The sequence below is a fragment of the Lepus europaeus genome, chromosome 2, assembly GCF_033115175.1.
Source record: "Lepus europaeus isolate LE1 chromosome 2, mLepTim1.pri, whole genome shotgun sequence".
Lineage (NCBI taxonomy): Eukaryota > Metazoa > Chordata > Mammalia > Lagomorpha > Leporidae > Lepus > Lepus europaeus.
In genome coordinates, this window is record NC_084828.1 from 29,104,913 (window position 1) to 29,127,427 (window position 22,515).

Consider the following 22,515-nt stretch of genomic DNA (forward strand, 5'->3'; position numbering starts at 1 on the left):
ATGATACAGGTCAACTGGCACCCACCTGGAAGTGCAGTGATAGTATTTTGCCTCAGTCTCCTGATTTCCAAGCAAGCCCTACCCACGCGTCTCCCTTTCTCGCACCCACCCGTCACTTTCCGGCTCCCGCCCCGCGGCGGCCCCCTCCGCGGGCGGGAGTTTCCACTACGCCGAAAGGGGAGGCGGCAACGGGCTCAACCATGTTCGCGCGGAGGGGAGGGGGGCTGTGAGGAGCCGCGGCCCACAGACAGGTAAGAGACCCCGGCCAGACGATGGGAACCACAGCGGAATGCGAAGGCACGGTGCGACGTAAATGAAAGCGGTTACGGAGCTGTTCCGCAGCCTCCGAGAGACCCGACAACTTTGCACTCGGCTGCGCCACCCTCCCCGCAGCCTTCACGGGATGGCGCCGGCGGGAGGGGGCGGGGCCAGGCGCGCGGCGGCGGCCTCTGCTGCTGCCGCCTCCGCTGCGGCCGGAAACAATAGTGGAGGAGCCCGGGCCGCTCGGAAGGGCTGCGGCGGCCGGCGGAGCCGGACGGTAAAGACCCCGCACTCGGACCCCCGCCCCGCCTGCGCCCAGCGCTCGTTCCTCCCCGCGGCCCCGCCTCTCTTGACTTCTGAGCCCGGCTGCCCCTCGTGGTCGTGGCGCTCAGAGTGCCCCGACGGACGGACGGACTGACGGACGCGGTTCTGAGGCAGGCGCGCGACCCTAACGCCGGAGACCGGGCGAGTACCCGCTCCCCGAAACGCTGCGGCCGGGCGGACCGGCTGCCGGGGCTCCTCGGACGCCTGCCTGTGTGGGAGAAACCCCAGGGCTAGGGGATGCGGCGCTCCCGCGCCTCGCGACTCCCACCGCCCCGGACCGTGGGGCCGTCGCTCGGCCTTGGGTGCGGGTGCCTTGGACGCGGTCGGGCCACCCTGCCGGGAGGTTGGCGTTTCCACGTGCTTTTTTTCCAGCCTAGCGACGTGGAGGCAGGGAAACGCACCTAAGGTTCCCATCATGAAGTTAGCAAAGCAGTGTCCCCAGCAAGTCGTCTCCCCCGGATTCAACAGCGTTAAATTGGTTGACCCAGTCCAGCAGCTGAAAAGGCCTAGCTGCTAATCTCCCTTCTGTGCCAGAAAGTCTGTATCGGGGGCGGAGGAGGAGGACTAGGACTTGCAAACCTCTTGCTGTCCAGTTCCCGAGACCAAACGAAATACGCGACCAAAAAGAAAGTGAGTCAGTCTAGACTTGGGCAGGGAGGGACCTCTAGCCAGGCTTTGAAGTTTACTCATCGGTCTTTCCACAGTAAAAGTAGGATGCTGATGTGCAAGTACGGCGATGCCGGTGTTATGGGGCTATCGCTTTACAGAGACAGAACAGCATCCTCGTTTCCTAGAAGTTCTCGGTATTGCCTGTTGTAAGAAATTCTTGGAATTGCATAACTTTTTTTTTTCTGTTTCCCAACAGGGGCACTATGAACGAAGAGGAGCAGTTTGTAAACATTGATCTAAATGATGACAACATCTGCAGTGTTTGTAAACTGGGAACAGACAAAGAAACACTCTCCTTCTGCCACATTTGTTTTGAGTTAAACATTGAGGGTAAGGACACAGAGTTTTAATTTTGGGGCATGAACTTTACACAACCGTTTTATCATGAACTGGTTATAAAGTAAAATTTCTCCAGTGATTGGGAACTGCAAAGTGCGAAGTGTAGAGATCTGTTAAAGATAAAAGTTTCTGGAAATGAAACTAGAGTTAAAAAAAGAAATCTTAGCTTTTTAAACTCAGAATAACAACCCCATTTTTGCTAATAAGAAAATGAGGTGTGAGTATTGACTGATGAACATGTTTCCTGGTTTGAAAACTTATTAGGGTATCAGATTTTAACAGATGTTTTGCTTCATAATAGTATAAGCATTTACATTGATGAGCAGCACAATTTTATTCCCTCTGGCCTAGGATGCTAGTATAAGTGAGGTGAGCCTAGCACTTCCCCTAAACCCCCATGGCTATCCTGTTATCTGGAAAAAAAATTAATTTTTAGAAAACTTTTCAGTGATCACGCACACCCATCATAATGTTAAAAAACTGAAATGTTTTTTGAGAGCTCTTATTAATCTGTAAGATATACTTTTTAAAGTTCTCCAAATATTTTGTTAAAATTTATTTGTTGTGGTGTAAGTTAATGTGCTTATGTATATCAACAGCTTGGTTTCAGGACATATAAGGTATGCTTCCTTAATCTTTCTGTCAAATTAAAACTCTGATTCTTTTTAGATATTTGTGTCACATTTTAAAAATGTGAATATTACTGCAAAGAAAACCTTACCAGTAATTTGAATTTTGAGGTGTAATTTTCAGTGGAGAAATTTTATTAGACCTTCCAGTTGTTAATAGTTTCAAAACAGTATTTCCTTTTTCCTGGATTATGTATTTGAGGTTTTTCTATGAAGGAGATATGACAAGATCTTATAGTAAAATGTATAAGTTATACAGTATATACCTTTAAATTCCTGTCAAGACTTGTTATTCAGAAATTGTTGTAGTTACCCTTGTTTATGTGATAGAAGCGATCTGGATGTTCCTGTGTGTGCTTATAACTTTGGCTTTAATAAATACAGTAAGTAATTTCAAAAGGATGACAGAAAATGATTCTTCTGTAGCATTTAAATTACTATGACCTTAGGCATAGTAGAGTGAAAGTTCTAAATTTATGTTCTTTGACCCTGTATATTTTGGAATGATGTAGAATTTTAGATAGACAAAGCCATTAGACATTATCCAGGACCTACAGAATACACTTTGGGGGCTCAATTATTCTTAAATATTCACAATGTTGATTTTTTTGTATCAATAATTCACTGTTAGAATAACTTATTTACTTTAGAATTAGGAGACAAATGCATAAACTTACTAATACTTAAGGTCTAACCTTGGCCCCAGAAACTGTAAACTTCTTTTTTTACATGTTAATGGTCAAATACTCTTAAGATTAATTATAGCTCATTGTGCAGAAATCTCCAAAGATGCTTAATGGCCAGATGATACAGTTTGCTAAGCTGTTAATGCAGAGAAGGCAGCCCAGAATCACTGGGAGCCAGTAATGAACTCAGGTTTAACAGTGCCATGAAGGAGACTAAAGGAGGAATAGAGCCAAGATTCCATACTGTTACTTTATACTGTTTTCATGTTGTACCAAAATACTGTGCAAATAATTTTTAGAATATTTTACTTTCCTGTGATAATTGATAGGCTTTCTCTTCTACAGGGAAATACTTTTTAATAAAACTGGGTCAATCCCTGTTAAACCAAGTAAAGTTTTCAGTGGAAGTTTACCTTTCTACTTAATAAGTAAATGTATATCTGGATTTTCTCTTTATAGCTCGTTATTAACTTCTCAATTTGTTTATCCAACAAGAAATATTGTTGGTATTTTTTCTTGGTTAAGGCATGAGTGAGCCCAATGCCTTCTTTCTAATCTTAGTCTTCCTTGATTCTCTTTGTTTTGACCACAGCACTGTCCATAGACAGTAGTCAGGGAACTATTTGAATATCGGCATTGATCTTTGATATAGGGGCAGGTGTTTGCCACATCAGTTCAGGCATCACTTGGGACACCTGCATTCCATATTGGAGTTTGCATTTCCAACTGCATCTTCCTACTAATGCATAACCTGGGAGGCCGCAACTGATTACTTAAGTACTTGGGTATCTGCCCCCAATGTGGGAGACCTAGATTGAGTTGCAGTCCCCTGGTTTCCCCCTTGCTGTTGCATGCATTGGGGGATTAAACCAGTAGAAGAAAGACCTGTCTAAAGTAAAATGGAAATAATTCAAAAATGTGAAAAATAACATTTTTTTAAAATTCCTTGACTTAGTTGGCAGTGAATGTAATTATTTACTGCTCAAGGTCTGCCACTCTTCCATTTTGTCATCCTTCTGACCCACCAGTGTCTTTCCTCTTGAGGATCCCAATATTATTAGCATTTTCTCATTTTCCATCCCATAATGGCAAGCAGTGTATATAGGTGTTAACTAAAAGTAGCATTTTTTAACTGAAATCCAATGGGATTTCAGAACCCTACCTTTTTTTTTAAAACTTTTATTTAATGAATATAAATTTCCAAAGTATAGCTTATGGATTACAATGGATTCCCCCCCATAACTTCCCTCCCACCTGCAACCTTCCTCTCTCCCTCTCCCCTTCTATTCACCCCTTCCATTCACATAAAGATTCATTTTCAATTCTCTTTATATACAGAAGATCAGTTTAGTATATATTAAGTAAAGATTTCAACAGTTTGCACCCACACAGAAACACAAAGTGAAAAATACTGTTTGAGTACTAGTTATAGCATTAAATCACAATCTACAACACATTAAGGACAGAGATCCTACATGAGGAGTAAGTGCACAGTGACTCCTGTTGTTGACTTAACAAATTGATACTCTTGTTTATGGTGTCAGTAATCACCCTAGGCTCTTGTCATGAGTTGCCAAGGCTATGGAAGCCTTTTGAGTTCACCAACTCTGATATTATTTAGGCAAGGTCATAGTCAAAGTGGAAGTTCTCTCCTCCCTTCAGACAAAGGTACCTCCTTCTTTTATGGCCCCGTTCTTTCTACTGGGATCTCACTCACAGAGATCTTTCATTCAGGTTTTTTTTTTTTTTTTTTTTTTTTTTTTTTTGCCAGACTGTCTTGGCTTTCCATGCCTAAAATACTCTCATGGGCTTTTTAGCCGGATCTGAATGCCTTAAGGGCTGATTCTGAGGCCAGAGTGCTGTTTAGGACGTCCGCCATTCTATGAGTCTGCTGTGTATCCCGCTTACCATTTTGGATCAGAACTTTATCTTGATAATCTTAGATAGGCTTGGAAGTGAAGACTCAAGGTTAACTTTTTCTTCTTTTAATGTCCCTTTAAATAAATTTAAACACTGTGGAAATGTCTGATAGTGAAACCCCTTTGGACAGTGATAGGGAAGGGTGAGAGTAGAAAGTGGCTTTAATTGGTGATAAGTTTATAGAATATTTTTAAAGAAAAATAATTGAAACTAGGCTAATAACACTCGACAAAAACTTGTGATTTAACTAATAATCTGCATATGAGGAACCAGTTTCCAGATTTTCACACCTGTTCTAATAGTGGTTTCTTTTTAATTACTTTCAACTTTTCCTCACTATTAACTTTGCTAGGCTTTCTAATTTTAAAAAGTAAGGTAAGTTTAAAGTTTAGATTATATACAAATTTTCATTGTGAAGGTGGTCTTTTTAGAATTAGGTCTGGCTATATGTAATAGGGGATTCAAATATAGTAATGGGATATTTATGTTTTGCTTATAAAATGTTAGATGAGGTAATTTGGAGTTGGTGTAGCAGCACCATAATCAGAAGGATTCAAACCACTTCTGTTTTTCTGTAATACCTTCCTTCACACATAGTTTCCACCTTCAAGGTCACTTCATGAGACAGTATGACTGCTGAAACTCCAGCTATGGCTACTTTTTTCCCAGAAAGAAAAGAAAGAACATCTAACAAGGAGAGCATGCCAGCAGCTTCTCCTGCACGTATGAAGGATCTTTTCCTTAAATCCCACCTAACAGTTTCCTGTTCATTTCACTGACCTCATATTCAAGATATGTTACCCCAAATAAAATAAGTGTTTTTACAAAAAAAGTAACAGTGGATATTGAATTGCAGCTAGCAAAATGGACCACAGATAGGCCTTTTTAGCAATTAAACTTGCTACAAACTATTGAGCTACAACTGAGACCAAGAAGTAATGCTGTAGTGAATCTTCTAATCCTAGATTTTGAACTGGAAGGCACTTTAGCACAAAAAGGAGTTGTATTCTGCAGCCAAACCTCACATGGACTTTTTGCTAACAAGTTAGAAGAATTCAAATTTTACCCCTCTCCGTACATAAGATGTTATGATTAATGCTATTGTTCATCAAAAGATCCCTTAATTTTTTATTCTATTAGAAATTTATGTGATTATGTAAGTTAATGTCTTATAAATTTAGAAAACCTCTTCCCTTCTTTTAGCGTCTGTTCATGCTATATATATATATTTTTTTTTTTTTTTTTTTTTTGACAGGCAGAATGGATAGTGAGAGAGAGAGACAGAGAGGAAGGTCTTCCTTTTTGCTGTTGGTTCACCCTCCAATGGCCGCTGCGGCCGGCACATCGTGCTGATCTGAAGCCAGGAGCCAGGTGCCTCTCCTGGTCTCCCATGCGGGTGCAGGGCCCAAGCACTTGGGCCATCCTCCACTGCCTTCCCGGGCCATAGCAGAGAGCTGGCCTGGAAGAGGGGCAACTGGGACAGAATCCGGCGCCCTGACCAGGACTAGCACCCAGTGTGCCGGTGCCGCAAGGCGGAGGATTAGCCTGTTAAGCCACAGCGCGGCCTTCATGCTATATTAACATTGCTAATTACTACACCTTTTTTTGGCACCTCTATAGGGAAGATAACTTTTCAATAGTTAAGCATATCTACTACTATTCTACTTCTGCTCTGGTGATTAAGTTGATGGGTCAGGTCTTGAATTTCGATCCTGCCATTTACTAGCTGGGTTTCTTTGGCAACAATTTTTTTTTTTTTTTTTTTTGAAAGGCAGAGAGATATCTTCCATCCTGTGGTTCACTCTCCAAATTTCTACAACTGAAGCCAGGGCCCAGAATTCATTATGGGTCTCCCATGTGGGTAGCCAGGAGCCCAAGTGCTTGCACCATCATCTGCTGCCAGTAGGAAGCTGGATTGGAAATGGAGCCAGGACTGAAACCCCAAGTCTCCCATAAGGGATGTGAGCCTCCCCATTGACATTTTCACCAGTGTGCCAAATGCCCACTCCAGCTTACCTGTTATTATTGTCAAGACTTGTTTGCAGTAAGAATAACTGTGGTTTCACATCTTAATCTTGAAGTTATTGTGCCAGAACCTAATTCAAAGGCAACTCTAGTTGTTGACATTTGGTCCAAGAATACATGACAGTATAAATGGTGGAGTTCAGATTTTTGTCTGCTGTTGATGCTCATAATGCAACTGAAGGTTAAATGAATCATAGTATCTTTGAGATCCAAAAACTCCAGGTGGGGACATACTGCAGGGCCAATCTGGATTCAAATCCCCATTTGTTGTGAGGCCTGGAACAAGTTACTTATATAGATTCTGTTAATTTGGCTAGAGGTGTGTGCTTATCTAAGCTTTAAATAGGAAATGAGTAATGTTTGCTTCTTTCCATTTAGGGCCTATTGGGATCAAATAAGAAGGTTGAAAATCTTTATTTTACAAACTGCTTTTTACATGTAACCAGGCATTTCTTGTAGCTAATGTTTATAGATCTCTCCTATCAAGACTAATAAGTAGTAATATTACAGTCCTCATTTATATATTGTAAAATGGAAACTCTGAATCAAGTAAAGTTATCCTGAAGTCACAGATAGTAAGAGACATAAGAAGGTGTTCAAATCCAGGTCTCTGATGCTAGAGGTGTTATACTTAACTCCTGTGGGAAATGGATATTTCTTTGACATTTCCCAAGTTTCCATTGTTTAAGACTAACCCATTTTTCTATGATGGTGATACTTATTTGTTCACATGGTGCCTTTGATTAGTCCTGACAGTCCGCTTTGTAGTTGATTTTTGGTTTTTGTTTGTTTTTGTAATAATGCTGGCATAATCTGTCCTAGGCTTTCTAACTTTACTCTCCCTGGTCTCTCTTCACTTCTGGTCTCTCTTCTCTGCTGGTAACTAGCAGATCTCCTACTTCCCACTCTTCTTTTCTCCCTCCCCCAGGCTCCAAAGCTGTACATCTATAAATGCAACTAATTTTAGAAATCTTTACTTACCTATTTTTTTAAGATGAATTTGAAAGGGAGAATTAAGAGAGAAGGAAAGACAGAGAAAGAGAGAGCTTCCATCTGCTAGTTCACTCCCCAATTGGCGACAATGGCCAGAGCTAGATCAGGCTAAAGCCTGGAGCCTGGAACACCATCTAGGTCTCATGTGGATGGCAGGGGCCCAACTACTTAGGGAGCTGGCTCAGAAGTAGAGCTGCCAGGACACAAACCAGCACTCATAGAGGATGCTGCATCACAGGTGGTGACCCACCCTGCTGGGCCACAACTCAGGCCCCCTTCACTTGTGTATTGCCTTGAACTATACTGTTATTCTTCTTACCTTGTATCTAATTTTGAATTGAATAAATAAAACATGTCAATATCCCCACCTTCCAATCCCTACAATAGAAAATATTGGAGTTGGAAGTAAAGTATGGAGAAGGTAAAGACTTAAATATCTATTATGCAAAAAAATATGCAAAGTAGCCCCAGAGAAAACGTCTGCCTATCCCAGTTGTTAAGAAGTTACTTCCTCAAAGCAACCTTCCAACCCTTAGTGGTCCTTTCTCCTATTCACTCCCCATATTCTCCTAAGAGCATACTTTTCTTCATGAAACTTGGTGCAATTTATTATTATAGTAGTTTGCATATATATTTGTTTAATGCACCCCCTCCTTGGTTTTTGTAATTGCATGAAGACTTGGATTAGAATCTGTTTTATCAATAGTGTATAATCAACAATCACGCAAGTACTGGCAAGGAGTGATGAATGATTGGTTTTTTTTAAAGATTTATTTATTAATTTTGAAAATCAGAGAAAGAGAGGAAGAGACAGAGAAAGGGTGATCTTCCATCTGCTGGTTCACTTCCTAAATGGCCACAGGACCAGGGGCTGGGCCAGGCCAAAGCAAACAGCCAGGTAGGTACAAGGGCCCAAGCACTTGGGCTATCTCCTGCTGCTTTTCCCAGGCCATTAGCAGAGAGCTGGGTGGAAAGTAGAGCAGCCAAGACATAAACTGGCGCCCAGATGGGATGCCAGCATCGAAAGCAGTGGCTTTACCCACCATGCCTCAGCACCAGCCCCTGTTTTCTTGATTGATAAATGAATTCATATCAAGGAGACTTTAGAGACTGCCTTTCATTAAATTTTTTCCTTAATCTTGCCCATGGTGAACCTCTTCTTCCATTTTTCTAATCATTCACAGAATTTCATGAGATGTTTCTGGAGTCTACTAAAAGTTTTATGAATCATTCTAATAGAAGAGATTTTTCTCATATTTGAAAGAAAAATATAACATAGCATTTAATCAGAGGAATAAAAAGGACAGTCTTTTGGCCAAGCACAAAGCAAATATTTTAACAGGATGTGTTTAGAATGAGATTTTTCTAGATCCATTTTGCACACTGTCACTCTATTTTCTGCACACCACGTCAGAGTAGTAAATCCTCATAATGATTACTACAAGGCATTTAATGATCCTGAGTGCTTTCTAAATCAGTAATAAAAATCTGTTCTTTAAATCAGTGATTCAGAGTTGAAACCAAGCAGAATATGGAACCCAGAATATCCTATTAGTAAGACTACTGTAATTATAAGCAATAGACTTATTAGAATGCATTAAAATTACATTCTGGTTCAAAATTGTGATTCATTCATCCCAGTATTCCAAGATGAAGTGTTTTATGAGATATATTGGAAAAAAATCAAGATCAAAGGTCTTAAATACTTAAGTAAAAATTATTTGTGATAAAAGATACACTTTTCATAATAATTTATAACTCTTATTATGGAGTTGATAGAGAACTTGGCTGCCTAGAAATAAAGGATAATTCTATTACATGCAACTAATTATGACTTTTGAAGAAGCTAATAGTTAAGTATTGTTTGCTAGGTATTGTTTACTTCATATGCATTATTTTATTACATTTTCAGTGCAGCTATATGAAGAGATGTTATCTCAATTAGATAAGTAAGAAAAGCTAAGTAGAGAATCTGGGTTACTAGTCAAAAATTATACAGCTTATCAGTTCATAGCCAAGCCTTTGATTCCAGAAAGCCAAAGTGTCTAAGTCTTTTGTGTTTCCAAAGAAAATTACATAGGCTCTCAAGAAGTTAGTAGATATTAAGTAACTTTTAGGCAAGGTTGTAAATGAATTGCACAGATGTAACTAAGCAAAAGACAAAGTTTAGGATACCAAGGGATGCTTAATTTTCTTATTAAATTTGTTATTTATATAAAGTGAACAAATTTAATGTATTTCATATAGGCAAATTTAAGAACATAATGATACTTCTCACTCTATCCTCCGTTCAGCCCATGTTGCCACCCTGCCACTTCCTTCCTTTCTTATTTTTCTTTTAATTTTTACAATGACATACTTTCAGTTTATGTTATAATCATAAGCTTAACCCTCCACCAAATAAAGAATTTAACAAGTAGTAAATAGAAAAGCCACTATTCCTTAAGAGTATAAACAAGGGCTATAAAATACTCAAATCTCAAAATGTCAATTTTACTCATATATGTTACATTTTTTGTGCTCTGTATATTAATTACCTCAAATCAGGGAAAACGATATATGTCTTTCTGGGACTGGATTATTTCACTGAGCATAGTGGTTTCCAATTGCATTCATTTTATTGCAAAGACAGCATTTCATTCTTTTTCATGGCTGAGTAGTATTCCATAGTGTGTATATAAGTCAGTTGATGAACATCTGAGTTGATTCCATATCCTAACTACTGTGAATTGAGCTGCAGTAAACATGGGGTTCAGGTAAGTCTTTCATATGTTTATTTCATTTCATTTGGGTAAATTCTCGAGTGGGATGGTGGGGTCATAGGGTAGATCTCTTTTAAGATTTCTGAGGTATCTCCATACTGTCTTCCATAATGGTTAATTTTTAAAATAATTTTTACCCATAATAATATTTAATTAGTAGGGATATCAAATACATCTATCTTTGATGACAAAGAGAGTGGGATGATGCCATCTCCATATAGATTGTAGTCTAAGCAGATATTAATCTTCCATAGTAAAACAGTTTTGAGAACTCTTGAGATATGGGTGATGGTAATCAGAGAGATGGGAGGAACTAAAGAACACACAAAAAACAACCTAGTTGTTTCCTGCCCTTAAGGTGCAAGGAAGCTGAGCTGTAAATGGGCATTTGCTACAGAACCAAATGTTAGCTAGTACAGGTATTACCTGGTAGTAAAGCAATGGTTCTAACACTGCTTTCTGTCCACCCATACTACATCCAGGTAATGTAGACTAATGTATTTAACCTGATGAGTCTTTTTTTTTTTTAATTTAAAGTATACAAATTTCATGTGTTTCATATATACAGATTCAGAACATAGTGATACTTCCCACCTTACTCTCCCACCCACCTACATGCCCACCCTTATTCCTCCTCTCTTTCCTATTCCCATTCTTAATTTTTACAGTTATATTTTCAGTTTATTTTATACTTATTAACTCTACACTAAGTAAAGAGCTCAACAAATAATATGTAGAAAAAAATAACACTATTCCTCAATTGTCGAGACAAGGACCGTAAACAATCTTTGAATCTCAAAATAGAGGAAATAAGGTTATGAGTTAGCAGAAGCAGACAATGCAAGCACAAGTGAAAATGTTAGCACTGATGTAAAATTACACATCATGTCTCTTTTGCTTATTATCCTGATTTTAGCCTGCATCAGCATAAGAGAAATGGATCATTTATGTCAAGTTTTCTAGTTTCTGAATTTTAAAAGGTAATGAGTATTAAATTTTACCCTAGCAGAACATTTTAGAAATATTGATAGCATATTTAGAAATACTTCTCCACTGTTGACAATGCAGACATAAAGCTTAGAAAATTTCCAATGTTCATTATTGACTGTAACATAAACATAAAATAACTGTAATTTCATATACATATAGTACTTTAGGTACTTTCACGGTCTTTTACTTAATCAGCACATTATATTAGAAATGAATATTATGTGTAAATTTCAAATAAAGTAGTACGTGAAAAATGTGTGATTAAAGTAGCTAAGTAACATTGCAGAGTTATCAAAATGTTGTCAACTGTAGTTCTTGTTAGAGTGGGTTTAAATTTGTTCTAACCCAATTTGGGACACCATCTGTTAGTAATTTGGTAAGAGGAATAGACCCATTTAAACAGTGAGCCTTGGATTTATAGTTTTAACAAGAGAAAAGTGTCTCTTATTTACAAGTAATTTTAAACTAGTATATTTCTGGTTGCTCTCCACTGTTACTGTATTAATTAAATAACAGTAAAGCAAAATATGATTTGTGTCTACCCATCAAAATCTGAATCTCAGAATTAAAGCTATAGAGCCGGCGCCATGGCTTAACAGGCTAATCCTCCGCCTTGCAGCGCCAGCACACTGGGTGCTAGTCCTGGTCAGGGCGCCGGATTCTGTCCCAGTTGCCCCTCTTCCAGGCCAGCTATCTGCTATGGCCCGGCAGTGCAGTGGAGGATGGCCCAGGTGCTGGGCTTGCACCCCATGGGGGCCATTGGACGGTGAACCAATGGCAAAGGAAGACCTTTCTCTCTGTCTCTTTCTCTCACTGTCCACTCTGCCTGTCAAAAATAAGCAAAAAAATAAAAATAAAGCTATAGCGTTCATAGCAGTTTTTTAAACATAATTGTTATTCAGTAAATATTAATTGAGCTAATATTGTGTGCCAGAAATTGTTCTAATTACTAACAGACAAATCTCCACCATCAGGACACTTATGTGAGAGGAAGAAAAAGACAATAAAATAAATTACACAGTATATTGGATGGTAGTATAGAATCCTTTGCCTTTGTGAAATATAGTTTCAATCATACATTTTTCATATATTACTCTATTTTAAATTCACACTTAGTGTTTATTTCCTAAGTAAAGATTAAGGCACTGAAAGCAATTTTCCAGTCTTTACAGTGTATACAAATATACTGAATAGCATTTTTAATATATCTATTTGTGTACATATCTTAAACTCATGTAAACTGCTGCAATAATATCTATCATGAATTTTTTAAGACGTAATTACCAGTCTTTTGAAAATAGACTCTGTATGTTGAGGAAATTTGGTTGTGTCATATTGGGGGGAGGGGTGGTTCAAAATTAATATGAAACAACTCTTACTCATACTTTTGTTATCTTTCACTCTTAAAGAGAATCTGCTATCTTTAAGTATATAGGATAATTGAAAATATTTTAAAAGTTTTTATATATTTTTTTTTTATTTATTTATTTGACAGTGAGAGAGAGACAGAGAGAAAGGTCTTCCTTCCATTGGTTCACTCCCCAAATGGCTGCCACAGCTGGCGCTGTGCCAATCCAAAGCCAGGAGCCAGGTGCTTCCTCCTGGTCTCCCATGCAGGTGCAGGTGCCCAAGCACTTGGGCCATCCTCCATTGCCCTCCCAAGCCACAGCAGAGAGCTGAACTGGAAGAGGAGCAACCGGGACTAGAACCCGGCACCCATATGGGATGCCGGTGCCACAAGGCAGAGGATTAACCAAGTGAGCCACGGCGCTGGCCCCAAAAGTTTTTATATTTTTACTACTTTATCACTAACACTGTTAATAGTGTTTACTCTGAGAACACTTCTGTTTTTTTTTTTTTTTTTAATCAAAGTATCCTTTATCATTTCTACCATGTGACTTTGGATTATTTTCTGATCAATTAACATTTTGGCTATAATTCTACAAAGTAGAAAAATAAAATTACAGTATAGATAAAATATAATTCTTATATATTAGAAGCTTCTCCAAAAAAAGTCAATGTACATTACAAGTATATTTGTTAACCAACTTATGGAATAAATATTAATCAAGAATATCTTGGAAAGCAGTTTAAAATCTTACAGTTCTCAGATATTGAAACTGAATGTGGAACAGTTGAATTTCATGCTTCTTAAGGCCTTTTTTTTCCCTGCCTCCCACTCTTCTCAATTTATGTAGAGGTTCTATATAACCTGGTAGATTGGCCAAAAAGGTAGTTCAAGAAACAAAAATGCTCATGTTTCACAAATTTAAAGAAGATAAAAATTAAAAAAAAAAATTTCTCTCTTTTCTTAGCTATAGTTCTTTAAAAAAAAAAGCTGCTTGCATGTTTAACAGCTTGTCCATTAGCAAAATAGTGTGCTTTATATGCATTGAGGTGGTTTGACTTAATCCTGAGCTGACCTTTATGTTATATGGTTTCAGTTGTTTTTCTGCTATAGCATCCATCATTTCCTTCATGTAGCAACTGCCTAGCAAATCTTTTGACCACAGCTTTTTTTGCTTCCTTTTCTTTAATCAATGGCATGGATTTTGTTTACTTGGCAACATCTTTCCCCTACTCACTTTGTAAGTCTGAATCTACAAGGGCTGCCAGCTAAAGCTCTACTGTGGTTGTGATTTTCTTTGAGAGAAGTGGCTACTTGATTTTTGCGGCTTAAATTCTTTCCTTTGCTAGATACCTTGTTAATTTAAGAGAATTCTCACAATCTAAAAAAAAAATTCATAATTTTAGGGTGTTTTAGAATTGTGTCTATTACTGTTTCAGTATCTTAATCTTTTTGTTTCACTTAATTCATTGGAACATTCAATACCTAGAGCCTAATTTTTCTTGGAATAAAAAGATTTTTCCCAAGGAAAAATGCATTTTTCACAAGTTTATTATTATTATTATTATTATTATTATTATTAATTCGACAAACAGTTCTCATCCAAATGGCTGCAACAACAAGGGCTGGGCTGAGGTGCCAAGAATGCAGTCCTGGTCTCCCACATCAGTGACAGTCTCCCAATTACTTGAGCCATCACTGTTGTCTCCCAGAGTCTGAATTAGCAGGAACCTGGGGTCAGGAGAGGGAGCTGAGAATGGAACCTAGGCACTCTAATGTAGGACGTAAACATCTAAACCAATACGCCAAATACCTCTCAGGCATTTCTTTTTTAATGTTTTAAAGTTTAAAATTTAAAAATTGCAAGGTAGGGGCAGAGGAGTGCTATGACACAGTGGGTTAAAGCCCCATCCTGAAGTACTAACTTCCCATATGGGTGCTGGTTCTAGTCCTGGCTGCTCTTCTTCCAATCAGGCTATGGTCTGGAAAAGCATTAGAAGATGGCCCAAATCCTTGTACTCCTGAACCTGCGTAGGAGACCCAGAAGAAGCTCCTGGCTCCAGAGCAGATCAGCTTAGCTCTAGCCGTTGCGGCCATCTGGGCAGTGAATCAGCAGATGGAAGCACCCCCACACACACACACCATGCCCGGTCTCTACCTCTCTCTATAACTCTTTCAAATAAAAATTAATCTTAAAATTATAAGGGGACCAGCACTGTGACATACTAGGTTAAGCCTCTGCCTGTGGCATTGGCATCCCATATGGGCACCTGTTCGAGTCTTAATTGCTCCTCTTCCAATCCAGCTCTCTGCTAATGGCCTAGGAAGTCAGCAGAAGATGGTCCAAGTCCTTGAGCCCCTGCACCCACATGGGAGACCTGAAAGAAGCTCCTTATTCCTGGCTTCAGATTGTCACAGCTCCAGCCATTGTGGCCATTTCGGAAGTGAACCAGTGGGTGAAAGACCTCTCTATGTGTGTTTCTCCTTTTCTCTGACTCTGCCTCTCAAATAAATAAATAGTTTTTAAAAAAAATTAGAAGAAAAAATGCCTTTCCCAAAATAAAGCTTCCTTTTTAATTGAAAAAGAATGCAGGAAACAAAGGTAAGCATTTGACTTAGGGGTTAAGCCTGCCTGTGTCTTGTTGGTACCTTGGTTCAAGTCACGGCTTTGCTTCCGGTTCCAGCTGATACTCACCCAGAGGCAGCAAGTGATGGTTTGTATCATACAAATCTGATCATGCCATTCATTGTCTTAGAACATTTTAATGAGTCCCTGCCATTTTCTTTAGGTTAAGTTGTTAATTCCTTAACAAAGCTTGTAGCTGAGTCCCTGCCATGCACATGGGAGACCTGGAATGAATTCCCAGCTTCATACTTTGGCTTGGCCCAGTTTTAGCTGTCATGGGCATTTGGGGAATGAATAAACAGATTGGAGCTCACTCTCTCTCTCTTTGCCTCTCGAAATAAATTCAATTTTTTAAAATTTAAAAGTACAGGAAATAAGGAATCCAGGTTGTCTCCTGGCTGAACAGATGTCCCTACGGAATCTGTGATTTTTTTTTTTTTTTTTTTACTTCTTGCTTAGAACCTGATCCTCCTTTCTTGGAAGGTCGACTCTATAGCATTTTAAAACATGTCATATTTCAGATAGTATGTTTGGGTGTCACAGCAAGAGAGGTTTCAGTTATCCTGTGCTAAGTATTGCTATATGGTTGCTTGTTACCTCTCGACTGTGAGCCTCCTGGGTCTGAGTCACTACTGTAATATGCAAGGCCTAGTTTAGTATCCACATACAGTAGGCATGTACATATTTGTAGAAGGAATAAATTTGTATTTATTAATATAAATGTATATATATATATATATATATATCCTTTTATATGTAATATTCATGTATTCATTTAAAAAGTATTTGTGAAAGCCTGCCTTGTGCTAGTAGAATAGAGAAAGCCGGCTGGCGCCGTGGCTCACTAGGCTAATCCTCCGCCTTGCGGCGCCGGCACACCGGGTTCTAGTCCCGGTCGGGGCACCGATCCTGTCCCGGTTGCCCCTCTTCCAGGCCAGCTCTCTGCTGTGGCCAGGGAGTGCAGTGGAGGATGGCCCAAGTGCTTGGGCCCTGCACCCCATGGGAGACCAGGAGAAGCACCTGGCTCCTGCCATCGGATCGGCCGGCCGCAGCGCGCTACCGCGGCGGCCATTGGAGGGTGAACCAATGGCAAAAAGGAAGACCTTTCTCTCTGTCTCTCTCACTATCCACTCTGCCTGTCAAAAAAAAAAAAAAGAAAAGAATAGAGAAAGCCTACATTTAATATTTCTTTTTGGGGAACAGGCTTTTGGGAAAGAAAGAACTGGATTTTCCCCTCACTCCTGGGGCAGTGAAATAAATGTTAGGTGGATTCAAGATTTAAAATAAAGCTGAGAGTTATTATTATAGCACAGCAGGTTAAAACACCACTTGTGACACCAGAATCCCTTGTTGGAGTGCCAGTTTGATTCCCTGAAGCTCTTACTCCAATCCATATCCCTACTAATGTGCCTGGAAAGGATTCAGATGATGGCCCAAGTGCTTGGACCCCTCACACCCACTTGGGAGACCTGGATAGATTTCCTGGCTTCTGGCTTTGCCCTGACCCAACCATTGTGGCCATTTGGAGAGCAAACCATGAGATGGAAAGTATCTCTGTCTTCTCTCTCTGCCTTTCAAATAAAAATAAATAAAAATACAGGAAACAAAAATAATCTTAATCTCATCTATTTACTAATAATCTGTTAATATTTATGGTGTGTTCTAAGTTATCTGAAAACAATATGTGAGGAGAAGAGTAATTTGTGTTTAAAATATGAAACTCGGCTATATATATATGTATATATATATTCCATTTAATAACCAGATTTTTCATTTAATATATTACAAACATCTTTCATGTCAATAGGTAAAAGTTCACTACATCATTTATCTTTTTTTTTTTTAAGATTTATTTATATATTTGAGCATAGAGTTACAAACAGAGATAGAGAAAGAGAAAGGTCTTTTATCTTCTGGTTCACTCCCCAAATGGCCACAACAGCTGGAGCTGAGCTGATCTGAAGCCAGGAGCTTCTTCTAGGTCTCCCATGTGGGTGCAGGAGCCCAAGCTCTTGGACCATCTTCTAATGCTTTTCCAGGCCATCTCAGAGAGCTGGATAGGAAGAGGAGCAGCCAGGACTCAAACTGGCACCCATCTGGGATGCTGTCACAGCGGGTGGAGGCTTAGTTCACTATGCCACAGTGCAGCCTCCACATCAGTTATCTTTAATTTTGCATAGTATTGTACCATAATTTGTTAACTAGTATTCTACTGATGAGTGTTTAGCTTGATTTCCGTATACCATTACTAAAACGTTCTTAGACATACAGTCATGTGTCAAGAGGGGTATATTTCTGACATATGTTTATAATCAGAAGATTGTTTTTTGTTTTAGTTTTATAAAATGTGTTTATTTGAAAGATTACACATAGAGAGGAAGAGAAAGAAGAGAGAGACAGATCTTCCATCCACTGGTTCACTCCCCAAATGGCAACAATGGTCAGGACTGAGCCAGACAGAAATCAATCAAGAATCAGGAGCTTCTTCCAGGTCTCCCATGTGGGTGCAGGGGCCCAAATACTTGGACCATCTTCCACTACTGTCCTAGGTGCATTAGCAGTGAGCTGGAATAGAAGTGGAGCATCCAGGACTCGAACTGGTCCCCATAGGGGATGCCAGCCTCACAGATGGAGGCTTTACCTGCTGTGCCACAATGCTGGCCACTGTTTTTTAGATTATTTAGAGTCAGAGTTAACAGAGAGAGATCGATCTTCCAATCCACAGTTTCAGTCTCCAGATGGCCACAATGGCCGAGTCTGGGCTAAGCTGAAGCCAGGAGTCAGGAGCTTCACCCAGTCTCCCATGTAGGTGGCAAGGGCCCAAAAACTTGGGCCATCTACCACTGCTTTTCCCAGCCATTAGCGAGGAGCTGGATTAGAAGTGGAACAACTGGGACACGAACCAGCACCCATATGGGATGCTGGCATCACAACTGGTAGCTTTACCCATTCTGCCTTTCAAATAAATAATTTTTGTAAAAAAGTATTAATCCCAACTTAAATTCAGACTCTTAGATATAATCAATGTGTTGTTTTAACAATAGCTTCCTATCTTTGTCTCTGTGTATATTGAAGTTATTCAAAGAAATGGTTGTAGGAATGTGGTTGAAGAACAGATCAGCTAAAATGCTTGTTAGTAGTATAGTACTACATGCATGTAGTTCAGATTGGTCTGAACTATATTTTCTTTTTTCTGTTGCATTATTTTGCAGTATGATTTATCAGTTATTGCTACCTTAGTTAGCTTTATTTTTCTTTATCACATCGTTCGTAAGTTGTGATTGTTTCTCAGATTTATCATGTACTACCTTCAACAGTAATTAAATTATACAAGCCTCAAATTAACTGGCTAGTATATCTCTATTTTTTAGATACTGTTAGAAAACATTTAAGGAACAGTTAAGTAAAATTTCAGGAACAGTATTTCAAATATATGCAAGGAAGTAGAGTTTCAAAACTGATGTTTTGTAAATGGTTTCAAGTCAGCTTTTTGTTTTGTTTTTGTTACTTGTAAGAGAATAAAAAGTCATTGTCTCCATCAGAACCTTAGCTGGGCAGATAGCAATTCAGAAAATGAACAGCAAAGGGTTTATACAGTTATCACATTTCTTGCTTTTGAATCCCTAAATTTGTCATAGTTATTTGCTCCCATTCTTCAGGTTGTTACTATGAAGCCATTTTTCCATACTATCATTTATTTAAGTAACATTTATCACTTTAACTTTTCAATCACTAGGAAACTTATGCTTTTTCCTGCAAGTTGATGTCTCTGTATTCCACATGCACTGGATTTTTTTTATTTTTATGTATTTATTTTTATTTATTTGAAAGGTGGAGAGACGAGAGATCCTCTATCCACTTGTTCACTTCCCAAATGTTCACAACAGCCAGGGCTGAGCCAGGCTGAAGCCAGGTACCTGGAACTCTAATCCAGGTCACACATAAGTGCCAGGAATCCAAGTACTTAAGCCATCACCTGATACCTCTCAGAGTGCACTTTAGCAGGAAGCCAGAATTTGAATTGAATGCCAGGCTTCTGGCTTTGGCCTTGCCCAACCCCGGCTATTACGGGTGTTTGCCAAGTGAACCAGCAACGGAAGATCTGTCTCTGCCATTCACATAAGTAAAAATAAATTTTAAAAATTTTTAGAAAGAATTGGAATCTAAATTTGATGTACTTTAAGTACCAGAAAAACAAATACATCTTTTTATGTTCTGTGCTTCTGGGAACTTAGTATCCCACATTAATCATCAATAAGGTTTCAGGAGAAATTTTGATGGTTTTCCATCCATTTTCTTTCCAGGTATACTTTTGCTAGTCAGTCACCTATGAACAAACTGTCTTCTCCAATTCAGTAGCATAGCCACAGTATGATGGTATTTTATTTGTTGGTCACACTAGCTACATTTCAGATTTCTAAATAGCCACTAGTGTCTGGTGAAAACCATATCGGATGGTTCAAAAGAACATATCCATTGTCATAGAAACTTCTGCTTCACATTGCTGGTTAAAAAGCAGGTAGCTAAATTAGGGAATAGAATTGAATGCAGATTGTTACTTTTTTGTATCCTTTCAGTAATAAACAGTTGTTATGTAGGTGTATTTTCCCAGTTCCCAACTGTTAGAATAAAACAGTAGAATTTACTTAGAGAGCTTTTCTTTCTGATAAATCATTTAAAGTTTATACATCCTATCAATCTAAGAACTCACTTCTACTTTGGATGTCTGGATTGAGATTGAAGTTTATCTTTTGTCCTTGTCTCTGTGAACTCTTAGCTTACTGAAATTTGTCCTTATAGTTCATTTATCATATTAAACTGCTTTGATTAACTGCTTAATCCTTTTAGCACACAAAAAAATTTTAAAATGGCATAAACATCTCAAAGCTGAAATCTGCTGTCTAAAGACCACCTGTTGGTATATCTTTCTTTAGGGCTGTAATTCTCAAAATGTGAAAAAGCAAGTTGATGAACCCATCTGTGTATTGGCTTAGTATGGTTGCCTGTGATTCCATCTGCTACCAAGGCAGAGATAAGTAATTACCTCTTAGTTTTAAACAGTATATTGAAACCTTGAACAAGACTCTTCACTCATTTAAGTGGCTTCTGAGTTAGCGAAAAGTGTGATGGGAAGGAAATACAGCATTTTTATCATCATAGTGTCTAAGACACAAAGGACAACTGATAGAAATTCTAAAGAGGCAAAAAGCTGTCCTTTTGTGGGTTTACAAAGAAAGTAAGTACTCTTAACTATCCATTCTTGCCTTCCCCTCTCTGAGTAACCATGACAGGATAGACAATATGAGCACCCCCTCCCCCCACTAAATGGCAGAGATTGACAGTAGAAATAATTGTAATAACTTATGTGAGTTGTGGCTTGGCTACTGCTTGCTCATCAGATGTCTAGTCAAATTGGGTCAAAGCATTGTTGGGACAAAGAGTATATAACTGCAGCAATCCAGCCCTCTATCAGTGCACACAATATAGCACAGGAGCCTGGGAGTTTGCAAGTACTCGTGCATTAAGGGAGAGGTTAAGAACTATTTTGAATTGAAGAGCTCATGCCCTCTTTTTAGAGACATAGCTGCTCATCAGAAAGAGCTAATTGCTGCCATATCTTCTGATTTTAAGATCAAGAAATTGAAATTTATATGTAAAGCTATTGTTTTTTTCTCTCTTTAAAATATTTGCAGGCTAAACAAAACCTGTCTACCACATTGATCCAGTATCTTGGGCTATCGATGAGCACCCTCAATTTACAGGGCTTTTCCTCTGCTTTTATCAGAAATGATTTCACCCCCCTAAAACAAAGAAGTAACATTTCAGTCCTTTCAGTCTTTTCTCTAGTAAGACAGCATTTGGCTATCCTCCCCCCTTTTTTTTTTTTTTTTTTTTTTGACAGGCAGAGTGGACAGTGAGAGAGAGAGAGAGACAAAGGTCTTCCTTTACCGTTGGTTCACCCTCTTTAAAAGGTACAAGATCACTACTTAGTATGGAAAGCACAATATACATATGAAGGTACTTGTACTCCCTTTCTTGGCTAACTAAGAAAGATCATCACAGAAACAAAAACTCCTTAATTTTAGAAAATTATTTAAGCTGGGAAAAATGTGAGCCTCCATAAAGATGATTTTGAAGCAGAGTGCATGAAATGTTGCACAAATGTTTGTCATGTTTGAAGGCAATATACCTACCAATTTTTTACAGCATGTTAATAACCTGGAACTTAAATCATAACTAAATTTTCTTGCCTTATTTAAACATTAAGAAAGAACACACAAACGTAGTACCTGGAAAACCCCTGTTGCCAGTTCTCTAATTTGAGGTAAAAGTTGAAGTGCACACGGCTCTTGGTGCTTTCAAGGCTCCTCCTGATGTGATACCTGTGCGTTGTGACTTTTTACCTCCCACTACTGCAGTATTATATTTGGTCTGCCTATGGAGCATCAAATTACATAAGGCATTCTTTTAACTGGAAAGTAGAATATGTAATCAAAGTCAAAATAAAATCTAATTGACAACAACTAAGCATGCATAAGGCAATCAGATGATATGATTCAAGAATGTGTGAAGTGTAAAGCTGCAGTTATCAGTGTAGTCAACTGAGAGAAGATGGTGTTTGACAGGACCAGCTGGTAAATCATCAGGAAAAGATTGCTTAGTTTATTATCTTATTACCACCAACTCATAAAGTCATCTTCACGAGGCTAGGAGTAAAAACAAGTGTAATGGGATATGTGATAGGTTGTTGTGTTTTGGTATTTGTGGGTATTTTTTTAATGCCATTTGGGTTATTAATGCAAAAAATTGTGATTGCGTGATAGGCAAATTAAATATAGTCATGGAAATACCCTTATTTTAAAAGGGTTATATGGTTATTAGACATAATCTCTCCATTCAATAGCTTTTGGTCTTCTATGGGTTTAACCAAGTTTTCATAAAG

At 38.8% G+C, this 22,515-nt stretch overlaps 1 protein-coding gene across 4 annotated transcripts in view; it reads left to right on the forward strand.

Moving 5' to 3' along the window:
- Window positions 1-453: 453 nt before the first annotated feature.
- The window catches only part of C2H21orf91 (chromosome 2 C21orf91 homolog), a 36,610-nt gene continuing 14,548 nt past the window's right edge, over window positions 454-22,515 (forward strand). Inside the window, exons 1-2 of one of the 4 annotated variants that reach the window (XM_062206532.1) lie at window positions 454-538; window positions 1,451-1,584. In XM_062206532.1, the coding sequence (XP_062062516.1) occupies window positions 1,458-1,584 (127 nt within the window). In that variant the 5' untranslated portion in view covers window positions 454-538; window positions 1,451-1,457. Of the gene's footprint in view, window positions 539-610; window positions 727-910; window positions 929-1,016; window positions 1,216-1,450; window positions 1,585-22,515 lie in introns of those variants that run through there. The other 3 variants (XM_062206541.1, XM_062206559.1, XM_062206550.1) reach the window with 3 other exon arrangements.